We start from the raw sequence: 13,165 nt of genomic DNA, 5'->3' as shown, positions 1-13,165 counted from the left end.
GTGCGCAGGGAACTGACTGCATCTAGAACCTGTATGTGTATGTACATACCGCTGCTTTTATTTGAACAAACTTCTTTCTATCCACATAAGGAAAAAGATTTAACTGACCGTAACAGCTTCTTAGCAATATAACTGGTAACAATTATGTTTTGACAGTTCTGTATAAAAAGTTCAGTCTTGAAACTCAAGAAATTTCAGTCCATGCTCCATTTTTACCCCTTTTAAAAACAAGACATCTTCCTTCCCTAACAGTAAAAATATTATTTAACCATACCCGAAAAGGTACTAAGGTCTAACAAAAATATTCTTAATTTCCTTTTCAACTCATAAAGTGTTTGTAAGACATTTTGCATATATATTTATTTCCCAAAGGAAGAAGTGGCAACTTTCTCTTTAATATAAAAGCTAAAATTTACTTTTGCTAAATATAAAACTAATTCTCAGGACATCGTATACAAAACCAGATATTCATGAAGAATACATTTTGTGTTATACTACACTGTTATCCATTTACCAAAAGGTTTCTGTATTTAAAAAACAAAACAAAACATTTTAAAATTTAAATATACTGTAACGTCATTCAGATTATTTTAAACACAAAAATCTACAAACTGTGGCATATACATAAACAGTTGGGAAGTTGGAACTTAAAGATCGCGTCTTTTAATCAGACCTTCTCATAAACACTAGCCTCAAAAGAACCCTGTTTGCTACAAGAAGCATCTGCACGGTTTTAAGACTTAACTATGCAGACTCCTATTGCCCCAGGGCAGTGCTGCACAAGACTATTGAAAAAGATCAGATTGCAGAATCAACACCTTAAATTTTCCCAGAAAATCTCCAACAAATGTTTTATGTGCATTACGACAAAATAACAAAAGAAGAAAGGATGTTACAGAAATTTCAGCGTGACAATTTTTCCTGAAACTATGTTCCCATCACATTTGGCAAGCAGAGAACTAATCCTATCGCCTGTCTACTCTTACGCTGAGCGCTGCAAACTACAATTCAATATAAAATACAATAACCTTCTATAATAATTATGTCCCTCTTTGAACAAAAAATAAAATAAACTGTGCTGATTCATACTTTCCATAAATTACTAAAAAGGTGAGAGATTCAGACATTTTGCTTCTGGATAATAAGCCTAATATCTGTATCATGTGCAAAAGTGCAACTGTGTTTTAGAACGGAGGCCCAACTGAACACAATTTTGTTATTAAAGAAAATATACTTGAACCCACTCAACATGGAAAACAGTGGTTCTTGGTATCTTTTAAAGTTATGCTTTACATATTTAAACCTGTTGTAAAACTGCAAGTTAGTAAAAAATACAAAAAAATAGAAATAAACAGAAAACAACAAAGCTTGTATATAAATTGGTTTACAATTCAAAGCACAACAGTAAGCTTCAAATAATTACATTTCAGTAACACACGAAGAGGTGGGATGATTTTCTTAAAATACTTGGTTATTTCTGCTCTTTTCTTCATGGTCTGACGTCTGTTTAGCTGCTCGCAGTGTGTGCATGCATACGTTTCGCTACATCATAGACATAGGTTATGTCTGGTCGCTTCTCTGGATCCGGGTTGATGCACATATTAACTAATTGTCGCAGCTAGGAAAAGAAAATAACATGTAAGAAAGCCAATGATCCTGTCAATTCCTGTTTGAGCATTATCAAATTCAAATTAGTAAGAGTGGCAAAAATTAGCCAAAATAGCAATTCTGTGTGAACACACACACTCAACCCTCCCTCTCTTGACACACACTGCACACAGTTTTACACAAGCATGTATGCAACATACCCCTGTGACTTTTACATTTTGTACTGTTCCCCAGAAAAATTGATGAACAGATTTAAGTTCTAATCCTTTTAACATTCAACTTTAGACATGCGTTTAGTCCCATTATGCATCATTGAAATGAAAATTCCTGTGCTTTTGGAGGGCTATGCCTGCAAACCGCAGAAGGCTGAAACTTGGGCCGAGAAGGTAAATTGGGACTGCCTGCTCATTCTCTCCCCATACCAGAGTTAGTCAGTAATAAGTGGCATTGCTGCATGACAGGCTCCTACGAAGAAAAGGCAGCGACTCTCCTGATAACGCACAGTTAACCTGCAGAACCTCCTCTTGCTGGAAGCTACCAATACACATGCATTCAGAAAGCAACTGAACAAATTAAACCCACTGAGGGCTATTTAATATAAAGACTCCACCTTTGACTGAGGAAACCTCTGAACTTAAAACTGGAAGCTGGAAGAGTATTTTGGGGAAGTATTACATTATGCTGGCCCTGTTACTATACTTCCCCAATGTTGGGGGACACGATACTGGAATAAGTAACCTTTGGCCAATATCCCAGTATCTATTCTTAGGATTAGATAACTAATTTTTTTCTTTCTAGAAAGAAGCACATAATTAACAAATATATCCACAGAAGCCCCTATCTGGGAATAAACAAATCACTATGTGTAGAAAACTGCAAGTTTCCACCAGCACCGTAATTTATTTCTAGCACACATATTCAGCAGAAGCAACCCCAAACAGCTTCCACACCACTTGGATACTTCTCATTGCCTCCACAAACCAGCGGAACAGTTACAAGTTTTTCTTCCTTCCTTGATATGCCTACAAACTTGTGACATTAGAACTTAATATATTGTCTGGATAACCTTCGGATGGGGCATCTATTTTAAACTGTGTGCATCTCCTAAGCCTTTTGCAACGTGGAATACCCCTGCTTCATGACAACTTATTAAAATTTTTACCATCCTTTGCAAAAGCAACTTAATCAACTCTGAAGCTCTTCCTTTATGCTTTTTAGCAGCTTTGCCAAATCTTCCTGGATCTCCTTATAGCACGGAGAGAGGGGGGGCGGACACACCACGACAAACAAGAAAAACCATCTTGTGATCCACCCTTCTTTAGTAATATGTAAAATTTGGTTCAGTACTATTAGGTATGATTATTGAAAAAAATCTGTAATTATTGCAACTAACACAGAGTGACCTCATGACCATGATTATTCAAAAGTAACATGGATTGCATATTCAAATCTGCCATCAGAGAGTTTCCTTTCTGCTTTATATAAAAAAAGACCAAGAAGGATTTCAAATTATAATTACACTCCTTTCACTTCTTAGAAGATTAATTCAAATGCACGGGAATAGAAAGTCCATAAGTTACGTAAAAAACGTTGCATACCACTATTTAAAACTTTGTCCATTAGCCCTTGCAGAAACATTACAAATTGTATACAACGTACAGGTTTTTCATATTTAACAATGCAAAAACTATGTCACTAGTCAATTCTATGCCACTAAGCAAGAAAAGCTTAAAATTTAAAAATGAGATCATTAATTCTGAAGATAGTGGTCAGATTGCTGGATTGAAAAGAAGCATATGAAGTCAAGATAATCTGTAACAGACTTGCTATTTGAATCTTAAATATGCTAAGTATATTTTGACTAACGGAGTTACAAAAGCCATCATATTGCTTCCGACAGCCAATAAATAAAATACAATACCACTGACAGGAAAAACTATTAGCCTGTAATAACCCCCAATCATTTGGAGAATAGAATGCTGGAAATCATGAACTACTGTAAAAAAAAAAAAATACTAATTGTCAACATGTAATACAAACATGCAAAGCAAAACAATCTCCTGTAGAAGAAGCAGGTGGGACACAGCGATGTATTAGCAGAGATGAGCAGCTTGCTATGCAACACCTCAGACAGCCTGCGTGGAAAACAGGAAAGACTGAAGAACAACCAAAAACCCCAAGCCTGAGATTAGACTCAAATAGGTAAATATTTTGTAAAGAGAAAACAAGTGTAATTTATCTGGAGACTACAACATCAAATCTTGTACGTATACATTTCTCTTTCTCTGTGAAGACTTCCATCTGTTCAATAGAACTGCATACAGTAAATAAAGTCCCAGTAAAAGACCTTGAAAGCTACCATCAGAGGGGAAACAGCATATTCTTTCTCATCTTTTTACCAGCTGTGTATCGATAACTTCACTGTACATAGAACAACAGAAGTAAACCTTCAAGAAATTAACCTGTGAAAAGCACGAGAAGCTGTGTTTACCTCCAGTAGGCCACTTCATGTCTTTTCAATCCTGGCCTGTGGGTAACTCTGATTTAGTTTTCTAAACTGAACTTTGTCATCTAAAAACCAATTTCAGAGCCACACTGTTTGCTAAGTCATTAAATAGGAAGCCTTCTTCAGAGTTACTTTGTTACTTGTTACAGTATATTACCATTCAAAGCTTCAATAAAACAGCCAAGAAGATTCATGGCTTAGAAAGACACTGTACCAAAACAGCATCATTACTCAAAAGTACATGTAAGGCTTTAGGTCCTCTTAATCCCCGTAAGTACACTTGCAAAATCCATTCACCCACACGGTGTCTTGACAGGTGGTTTGTTGCAGCTTCTTTTTTTTCCCCACTCTAACCAAAATGCATATGTAGGTACTATTGTTAGGACGCGAGAAAGGATCTAGAAGTATATATTAATAGAAAGGGACAGTCACTGAATCTGTTTACTCAGAAATTCTCTCCTCAACATAGTGGAAGAGGTGAGCTCAATTAGTGACAAACCTTCACTATCACTGGAATACAATAAACGACAGAATCGTAGAGCCCTTTTGGCTATGAGTCTTAGCAGTGACCAATGCTTAAATGCTATTACTGCAAAACCTCCTTCCCCCTCCCTGGTCCAGAATCCGAGTTGTAAGGCAGGAACGCTGAGCTGACTATGCTTGGGACACTGCACAATGATAGTACAGATTCCTGCGTAATTTCAAAATCCTTGAGCTCTTTTGAGCCTTGTTATTAAACAGCAAACCTTTGGGGGAAGGTGAATTAATTTTGCTGTAGAGGATGAAAACAGTTACGCAGTAAGACAGCCTTTCAGGACTGAAACTGGGATCATGCTGGATGCTAACTTGATTGTAGCACTGCTTGTTTAACTCCTACAGGAATACCCATTTCAATAAACCTGAAATCCATTTTTCAACCCTTTTAGTATTAATGAAATTTCCGATGTAACAGAAGAGCCCAACAGTACCGTGGGAAGAGGCACTGGAATTCTAAAGTCAGACTATCATTAGAGTAATTTTTTTTATTATCTGGCACAGACTGGCCAACAGGCAGAGCAGACTTATGACTGAGCTGGAGGGACCTCCTGTTGCATCCCCAAGCTGTAAACTTCTTTGGCTACTTATTGTTCTTAACCTCCTCTGTGCACTTAGTACAATGACTGTCTTTAGCCTGGAGCTTAGCCTGACATTGGAGCAGTGGGACACACTTTCTTTAACTTTAGCAGGTTTTTCAGCTATGAAATAAATAATTATCACTCAAGTCAGGAGGAAGGGGGAGGAAGACAGAACTATGACAGGCGCGTACTTTGCATTGTTAGCCAGCTGAAAAAGAGAAATTTTCATACAGGAAATTTTGGAGGGGAAAGAAAACCCACAAACTCTTCTTACTCTGAAAAGGAGACCTTCTTGAATTCCTTTCTCAGTGTTCTTCTCAAGCCCTTCTGCTGGCAACTAACACTGCCATTCTAGACCTGTTGGCTCATTCAGCTTTCACATCTGGGTGGGAGGTTGGCTATGGACTTCAGAAGTAGTGCACCTCAATCAAAGGGGAGATTGAAAAACTTCACCTGTCATGAAAACAACGTGATACTAATATGGGCTGACAGGATTTTAAGAGTATTGACTGGGGACGGCAAGGGAGCCCCAGCTTTGAATTCCCTAAAGCAGAACAGCTTTCAGTCAATGCTGAGCGCTCACCCTGAACACCAGAAGTTTTTTAGGAATATTCAAAAATTGAGATATCCAAAGCTGTTAAACATTCACATCTTGCTTGTGACTCTACTGCTGAAGCAATGGTTTGTGAAAATGCATCTTAGACTATTAGGAATTCTAATCAAGGGTTTTAAAAAGAAATTGTCCATCTATCTTAAGGTGCATCTTTCTGTCACATTATTCTCTGATGATGTGATACATTACTAAAAGCTTAGTCTTATACAGAGTTCAAAATTTAGAAAAACTGTCATATCTTAAAACTTGTTAAAAACTTACAAAAATTTTCTCTAAAAAGGACTTGTATTTTCTAATGAAAGTAGTTACACTCCTATATCAGAGGATGCAGAGATCAACACTCATTGAAATTTTTCTTTCAGAAAATTCTTTGTTATAAAATACGAAGTGGGTTTTACTGTTCCATAATCACTGATTTTTACTGCTCACTGAGCGTGCTTCCAACCTGATTAAAGGTTTGATGCCTTTATGTCCAGTACAGGTGAAACAATTAGGACAGTATCCTAATATGTCAGATAATGTTTTTTTGGTTTTATTTTTTTTACAGTTCATGTCAGCACAGTATTTTTTTCATACAAGTTAAAAAAAAAAAAAAAGCCATATTTTGGTGCATTAACTAACATATCTATTTTTCCATGTACCTTAGCAAAGACACAAGTCTTCATATCAGAATATTAAAAAATTTTCCCATTACAGTCTTTTAAGTAACCATTTTCATACCTATCTTCACACCTATCATAGCTCTGATTCTCTCATTATGTTTTAAAACAACTTATGTGTATTTTGCAAATAACTGGTTTATCCAAGGTGCAGAAGTAGGTTTCTGCTTTGCAATAAAGAAAATGTAACACGTTGTGCTTTGCATCTGTTTTCAACACCAGAAACTATACAGATGTAAGTAAAAGGTGGAATCTCTTTCCCCATCCAAACTCTAAGACCTTCTATCTGGGCCAGACTTTGATATTTGCCCCTTGGCTGGGAATCCGCATATCCAACTTCACACTTAGCTGCAGTGAAGTAGCCCTGCAGGCAGGCCAACTTCAACGAACCACTAGTGGTATCATCATTAAAATCCTGCTGAAGGTCACCATGGAAACCGCCTGCTGAGGCTTCGCTGCTGCACTCGGCATCTCCTAATCAGCTACCATGTGAAATGCAAATTCAGACAGTCTGAAAATTAGTCAAGAAGAATAGAGGATGAGGATGCAGATATGTGAAATATTCATGCGCTTCATGGAAAAAGGAAGACAGCATGAATGACACAACAAAGAACGGCCCCTGACATTCTTGCTATCATTTTGCATTATTGTTCACACCCTACTGTATTTCCAGGCCTCCAGTGCTGAAGTTGGTTATATGAACTGCCATATTTATAGTCTATAATAAATAATAATTAAAAACGACCCAGGTAAAATGACTAATTGGAAAACCCACAAAGAGGTATAGTGCATAAATTATATCCTTTGTAACATCACTGAATTCTCTTTTTAAGACTTTTTATTTTTTTTTCATAAAAGGGGAAAATTATAAACACACTATAAATACAAAACAAAACAAAATACTGGGCAGTAATCTTTTATTAATAGTCCAATCACTGTCTTTAAATGTAAAAAAATGTAAGGTTCAGAATTACAGCCCCTACTCTATAAGCAAAATTGCACAATGCTTTATGTTTATTAAAAGTATTTCAGTGCTCGTGTTTATTTGCGTTTTCAAAGTAATCTTTAATTCATGCAGGCTGAATTCAATTAGAATTAGTTATTAATGTGTGTTCTTTGGTTTACAGCTTCTATCAGTTTGCCCCGTTCTTTTCAAAGTGGGAAAGTCTTTCAAAACTGGCATCTCAGAACATTAACAAGCAAACATTTATATTTTTTCATTCTGTTACTCGCACTAAGGAAAATATTTAATTTATTTTATTTAGTTTCTTTTCATTTTAGAGCTTAAAAAAGCAAGTATCCCCCCCCCTTAAATGCATTAATGACAGTAAAGAATTGTTACCTATCAGCTTAAAACAAACACGGCTGCGATATGCAGGAGTGTATTGTTCAAATTCAATTATATTACGTCTGCCTGTATTTCTCTGAAATTTACTATTAGTGTTGTCAAGAACCACTCTTTCTCGCAAAAGAACTGCCGTTCAATTGTATCGAATGGCACATCGCAGTTTTATAATGCAGACAAATGGGAGCTAAACAATTCATTTTTACTAGTGAGTTACATTACATCTATTTTAATGCAAGCCCCTAGAGAAACTAGGCTAGTACACTAATTTACTGTGCAACATAAACTTGTATAGTTGTGCTTTTAGAAAAGTATACTATAGGTGTAAGATTCAATCCCATTCTGGCATGCAGAACATATTGTGCATTCTGGGAAAGCATTTTCTCATACTTGCAAGGAAGCTCAACGAAATTAAGAAGCTAAGGGTATGAGGTTTCCATCATTAATCCCCCAAAATCTAAAACCACATCAGAGACTTGTTTTGACAGGAACATTTGAGCGAGTTCAACAAGCAAACATTTATGGGCACAATCTTCAAATAACATAAAATCACACAAGTTCGTTTACTTCCCTGGAAATGAGCCAGCTTACATAAACTGAGGATGTAGCCCATGAATAGGGAAACTACTTACTTCCTCTGAATAGTGATCTGAAGGGAGAGGTGGGTAGTCACACTGTTCTATCTTCTTGCACAGGGAGTACAAGTTCATTTTATCACCATAAAAGGGACTCTGCAGTGCAGCCATCTGTTTAAAGAAAATGTACAGTTTTCTTTTGTGTTTTTAAGTAAACCTGTTTTGTCATAAAATCTGTAATACTAACAACTCAGAAGTGATTTTTAACGACTTTCGGTTCCCTGCCTAGAAGTATCACAATGCCTAAAACAGAAGTTCCAAAACCGTTACTGTAACCAGTATGTGTACTTATTTTACGTTGTACAATTGTACCTGTCACAATCCTTATATTGCAGTACTTGAATTGTATACCATAACAGTTTATTAATAGAGTACGAGAAAAATTGAGTCGTATCCAATACTGCTGTGAGCATGGAAGGTCCTTGCACCATGAGGGAGACAAGAGAAAGAAACCAAAACCCACAATTTAATTTTCCTCTGAAGACCTTTTGGAAAAAAACACATAATTTATTTGAAAACACTATCTGATCTAAAGCAATACAGTATGGTGAAAATGCTGCATAACAGAAGTAGACTTTGTAACCTCCCGTAGCTATTGCTAGACTTCGATAAAGTTTTTTTTATTTAAAGCAAGAAAACTAAAGGTAACATCTGTACTTCCAAAAAAAAAAAAAAAAACAGCCCCCAAAACTTTTTAATTCAGTATGTTATTTGAAAATACTTTAAAAAAAAAATCCAAAATGTCATCAGAAGTGCAGAACTGGCACCCACGTCTGTATTTTACAATTGTAATACTTAAATAAGAATATCTGTTGGACAGCACTTAAATAAATGATCAGCTTAAGACCAGCATTAGTAAACCTACGCTTTATTTCCAGAAAATGTTACAACTTGACATTTAAGGCGGAAACAAATGCTATGGTTAGCAGGATTACAAATTTAAAAATTCATTTAAAATCTCTCCGTTCTGTTCAAAGCCTTCTAAGTCTTTGAACCGCAGCAGCCCGAATGCTGCTTTGAGTGCAGTGCTGCCCCAAAGTCAGTCACCCTTTTCTACATGTGCTAATAAGTTTGATTTTGGAAGGACAATGTGTACATTCCCCAGACAGGCAGAGTGTGTGTGAAACACGCTAGTCCATGCTGTGCTACTCAGTGAGCTTCAGCAGGGACAGGACAAGCTGAAAATGGCTCTCATCTGTCTTGTGGTCTTCCAGATAGCAGCTTAACTCTTTCACGTCTAAGCACCGACAACACTGGGGGAAAATGCATGAAGAAAATTACCAAAATTCTCTTACGTTTACTTTATACCTGATAAAACCGCTCTTAAATAACTCAGTACTTTTTTCATATTACCTTCAAGTAAGAATAAATCATTTTAAAGCTCCCAAAACAAATACCATACTACAGTTCATTCCTACACAACTCCAAAAAATTCTGTATCACCAAAATAATGTTAATTTTTGGATTTACATGACATTATCTCTTACCTTAAAAAGAATGTTAAAAATGCAAGCTGAAGACCAAAGAAGAAAAGGAAAAAAAAAAAAGAAAAATCAACTGCAGGGTCTGTACGCATGCAGAAATTCTAAATAAATGCACAGATACTCATTTTCGTACTCTAGGTGTTCATTAAAAAGTACTTTTGTTTGAATGCTGTGGAGTGTTAAAAAAATTCTGAATGTCCCCTAAGGAGTTAAAACAGGAATACTATATTTTCATGCATCTCCTGCTTTGACAGATGAAAAATGTCAACTGTCCTGTTTTTATTTTCAAGCTTTTGCACTATTCATCTGGTTCATTAGTGCATCTCGCTGCTGCCCCTGACAGCTGCTCGCCCTCTCCTCCCAGCAGCTGAATTTTTCAGGCTAATTTGATCCTCCACACTGAGACGATCGCTAGAATGATTGACTTGCTCCCTGACCTCCAGGGTCTGACTTTCCTGATTAGTATTCTGGGGGTGTCTGAGGGACGAAAGCCCACTGTCTGTCTTCGGGGCTGGTGGCAGCTCTCTCTCTCTCTTTTTTTTTCCCCCTTTTTTTTTTTTTTGAACTGTAAGCCACCAACCTACAACCCTGTAAGGATGCAATTGCTACGCTGAACAATAAAAGGAAATGTGTAAAACCTACTTTTCCATGTAAAGGTCCATGTAGCAAAAGCACAGCATCTTGATTTTAATTAGTAAAGTCTACTTTGTTGCATATCAATTAAAACTCCAGTGGTAGTGTTTTTGAGGTTTCAGAAATACCTGGGGCTCTAAAAAAAACAAATCAGACTTTAAAATATACTTTTAAAAATCTTACTGGCCACATAGTTAGCATTGAATAATAGACTGTAAGATAGTTTAGAAATAATAATTTTTTAAAACAACATAGATTAGAGCAAATTAGCCTAAACTTAAATTAAAATGTAACTGAAAAGAGTTTAGCAGCAATTAAGCATTTATTGAGAAGTGATAAACATGCCACATCTTTCTCCAATTAAGCTGGAGAGAATTAAGAGTACATATGAGCACATACCAACATGAAATCAACATAACAAAACATGTTAAAATGCAGGCAGTAGACACATCGCAAAAAGACACCCAACACAAAAGTGCACAGATAATAAAAACAATATGCGTTAGTCCATGCATGTCTTGAAGAACCTTAAGTAACCACTTTCAAATAATTAAAAAAAAAAGAGAGAGAGAGAGAAAAATGCTAAGCATATATTTTGAGTTTATGATACCTAAAATTTCAAAATTACATCTCAAAGATCAAAAAAAAAAAACCCAAACAAAAAACCCCAAAACCCAAACCACAAACATCTGGTATGTTGTAGAATCAACTACATGGGATACACGCACCTCTAAAAAAATTAAAAGCTACAGTTGAAGAAGTTGCTATATATCAACAATAAGTATCCAAATAATTATTTTATTCTTGCAATAAGAAAAAAAATGAACACGACATCACATCAACTTAAATACCATTCTGGTAAAACTTCTAAAATAAACTAAAAAAAGAATGGTATTTAAAGATGCTGAGTTAATCAATGGAATTAAGATACTTACCGTTTTTGAAATTATTTACCAGATCAAAGAAAAACTTAATATTCACATAGGTGTTTAATATACTGTACCAGCATCAAAGCAACAAGTTCAAAAAACCCTCTTTTTTAGAAAAGTGCTATTGATTTCTATCCAACAATTTCATTTCACATAACATATAAGAAAAATTAACCTTAAAACATGCTTAATTTATACAATAATTAGGTATTCAGAGGTTTTATTTGTTTGTTTCTCCAGATTTAAAAAAATCCTCAAGAAAACCAATGAGCAAAAAAGTAGTAATACTGAAACCCCCTCATCTACCTTTATATTATCCTTAGGCTCCTGCTCCCACAAGTGTGTAAAGCGGAGCACTGAAACCGATGGCAGTTGCCACGGTCAGTACTAAGGAATCCCAATATGGGATTAAGTTTTAGTTTGGGATTTAAACTTCCAAATACTTGCTATCAGGCATAGGACTTCATTCATGTGAACCGTCCCAAAGATTTAGAAGTAACAGCTATACATAGATCTGTAAACTCTGCAGAACTGCAATATAGCTCTTTGCCCTCTAAATATTAAAAGCAACGTGTTAGTGATTGAAAGTAAACTGATATTACTGAGCCAACTGATAAAGTGAGCCAATTCACCTAGCAGTGACATACAACTTTGTCAGCCTGTTAATGTTTTCTACAAAATGCTAAACTAACAGGAGGTGCCTCTCCTGTTGAGTATGCGTTCAATGAGTTCTGCTGACTCACTGAGGCAGGTGGCTCGCAGGTAAAGGAAAAGTGAGTTGGGTATTTTAGCTTTTAACTGGAACACGACTAGAAAGATTTCACTGCCACTGCTGATGGAAAGAAAATTTGTTTTCAGCATCCTTCAACACAAGTGTTTAGTCTTTTGATCAACAAATGACTTGCAAAAAACTTTGAAGACAAAGTTGCCTTAGAAGGCTACCTGCTCTTCACACCTTCATTTGCCTCTATCTCAATTTGCCCTATATCTTTATTTTCTCAGAATATAGTATCATTTAAAATTATGTGTCACCTACTAATCTTGACCGTCTTAATACAGAAATTAACCAATAATTATAGATTAACCAGCTGAAAAAGAGTAGAAAAAATACATATGTTTGTGCAGCAGAAGTCATTACCTTGAAAGCTAATCCAAGCTAGTAGTAAAAAGTACACAGTAACCCTTCTTTTATTATTGTTTTATTAAGGTTTTAAATAATTTTAAAGAAATTAAACTTGTACTAAAGTAACTATATTGCAGTTTTGGAAAGTGTTAGTTGCATAATCAAGTCAGTCCTACCATTTCTCGATGTATATATTACCAAAGTCATATAATCCACATAGGCATAGGCCAAACACCTAGAACAATTTGACATGTGCTTGCCATTATTCATTTATTAATTCTTCAGTTATGCCCAATCTTCAATAAATTGCTGTAAAATCTTTTTAGCAAGCCCAGTAAAAGGCAAGTCTTGAGTAACGCACATAAAAGGATTTAATATGCTGAAGTTACGTAAGAGTTCTCATTGCTAATATTAAGGACAGACATAATAGCGGAAAAGTAGCTTTTCCACAATGATGCATACTTTTCTAATCAACAAAAAATATAGAAATAGATCCTAAAACAGTACTTAATACA

The 13,165-nt window shown here is 35.7% G+C and overlaps 1 protein-coding gene across 1 annotated transcript in view; it reads right to left on the bottom strand.

Annotated features, from left to right (window-relative positions):
• Window positions 1-385: 385 nt before the first annotated feature.
• The window catches only part of NEK7 (NIMA related kinase 7), a gene marked incomplete at its 5' end in the record, with an annotated part of 57,552 nt that continues 44,772 nt past the window's right edge, over window positions 386-13,165 (bottom strand). The window contains 2 exons of the mRNA XM_082484039.1: window positions 386-1,618; window positions 8,479-8,592. Of these exons, the coding sequence (XP_082340165.1) occupies window positions 1,508-1,618; window positions 8,479-8,592 (225 nt within the window). The 3' untranslated portion in view covers window positions 386-1,507. The remainder of the gene's footprint in view (window positions 1,619-8,478; window positions 8,593-13,165) is intronic.

This window comes from Vanellus vanellus, assembly GCF_965231255.1.
Source record: "Vanellus vanellus genome assembly, chromosome: 5".
Taxonomy (NCBI): Eukaryota; Metazoa; Chordata; class Aves; order Charadriiformes; family Charadriidae; genus Vanellus; species Vanellus vanellus.
The sequence above is the reverse complement of the archived record's forward strand: the minus strand, read 5'-3'. Positions and strand labels throughout refer to the sequence as shown.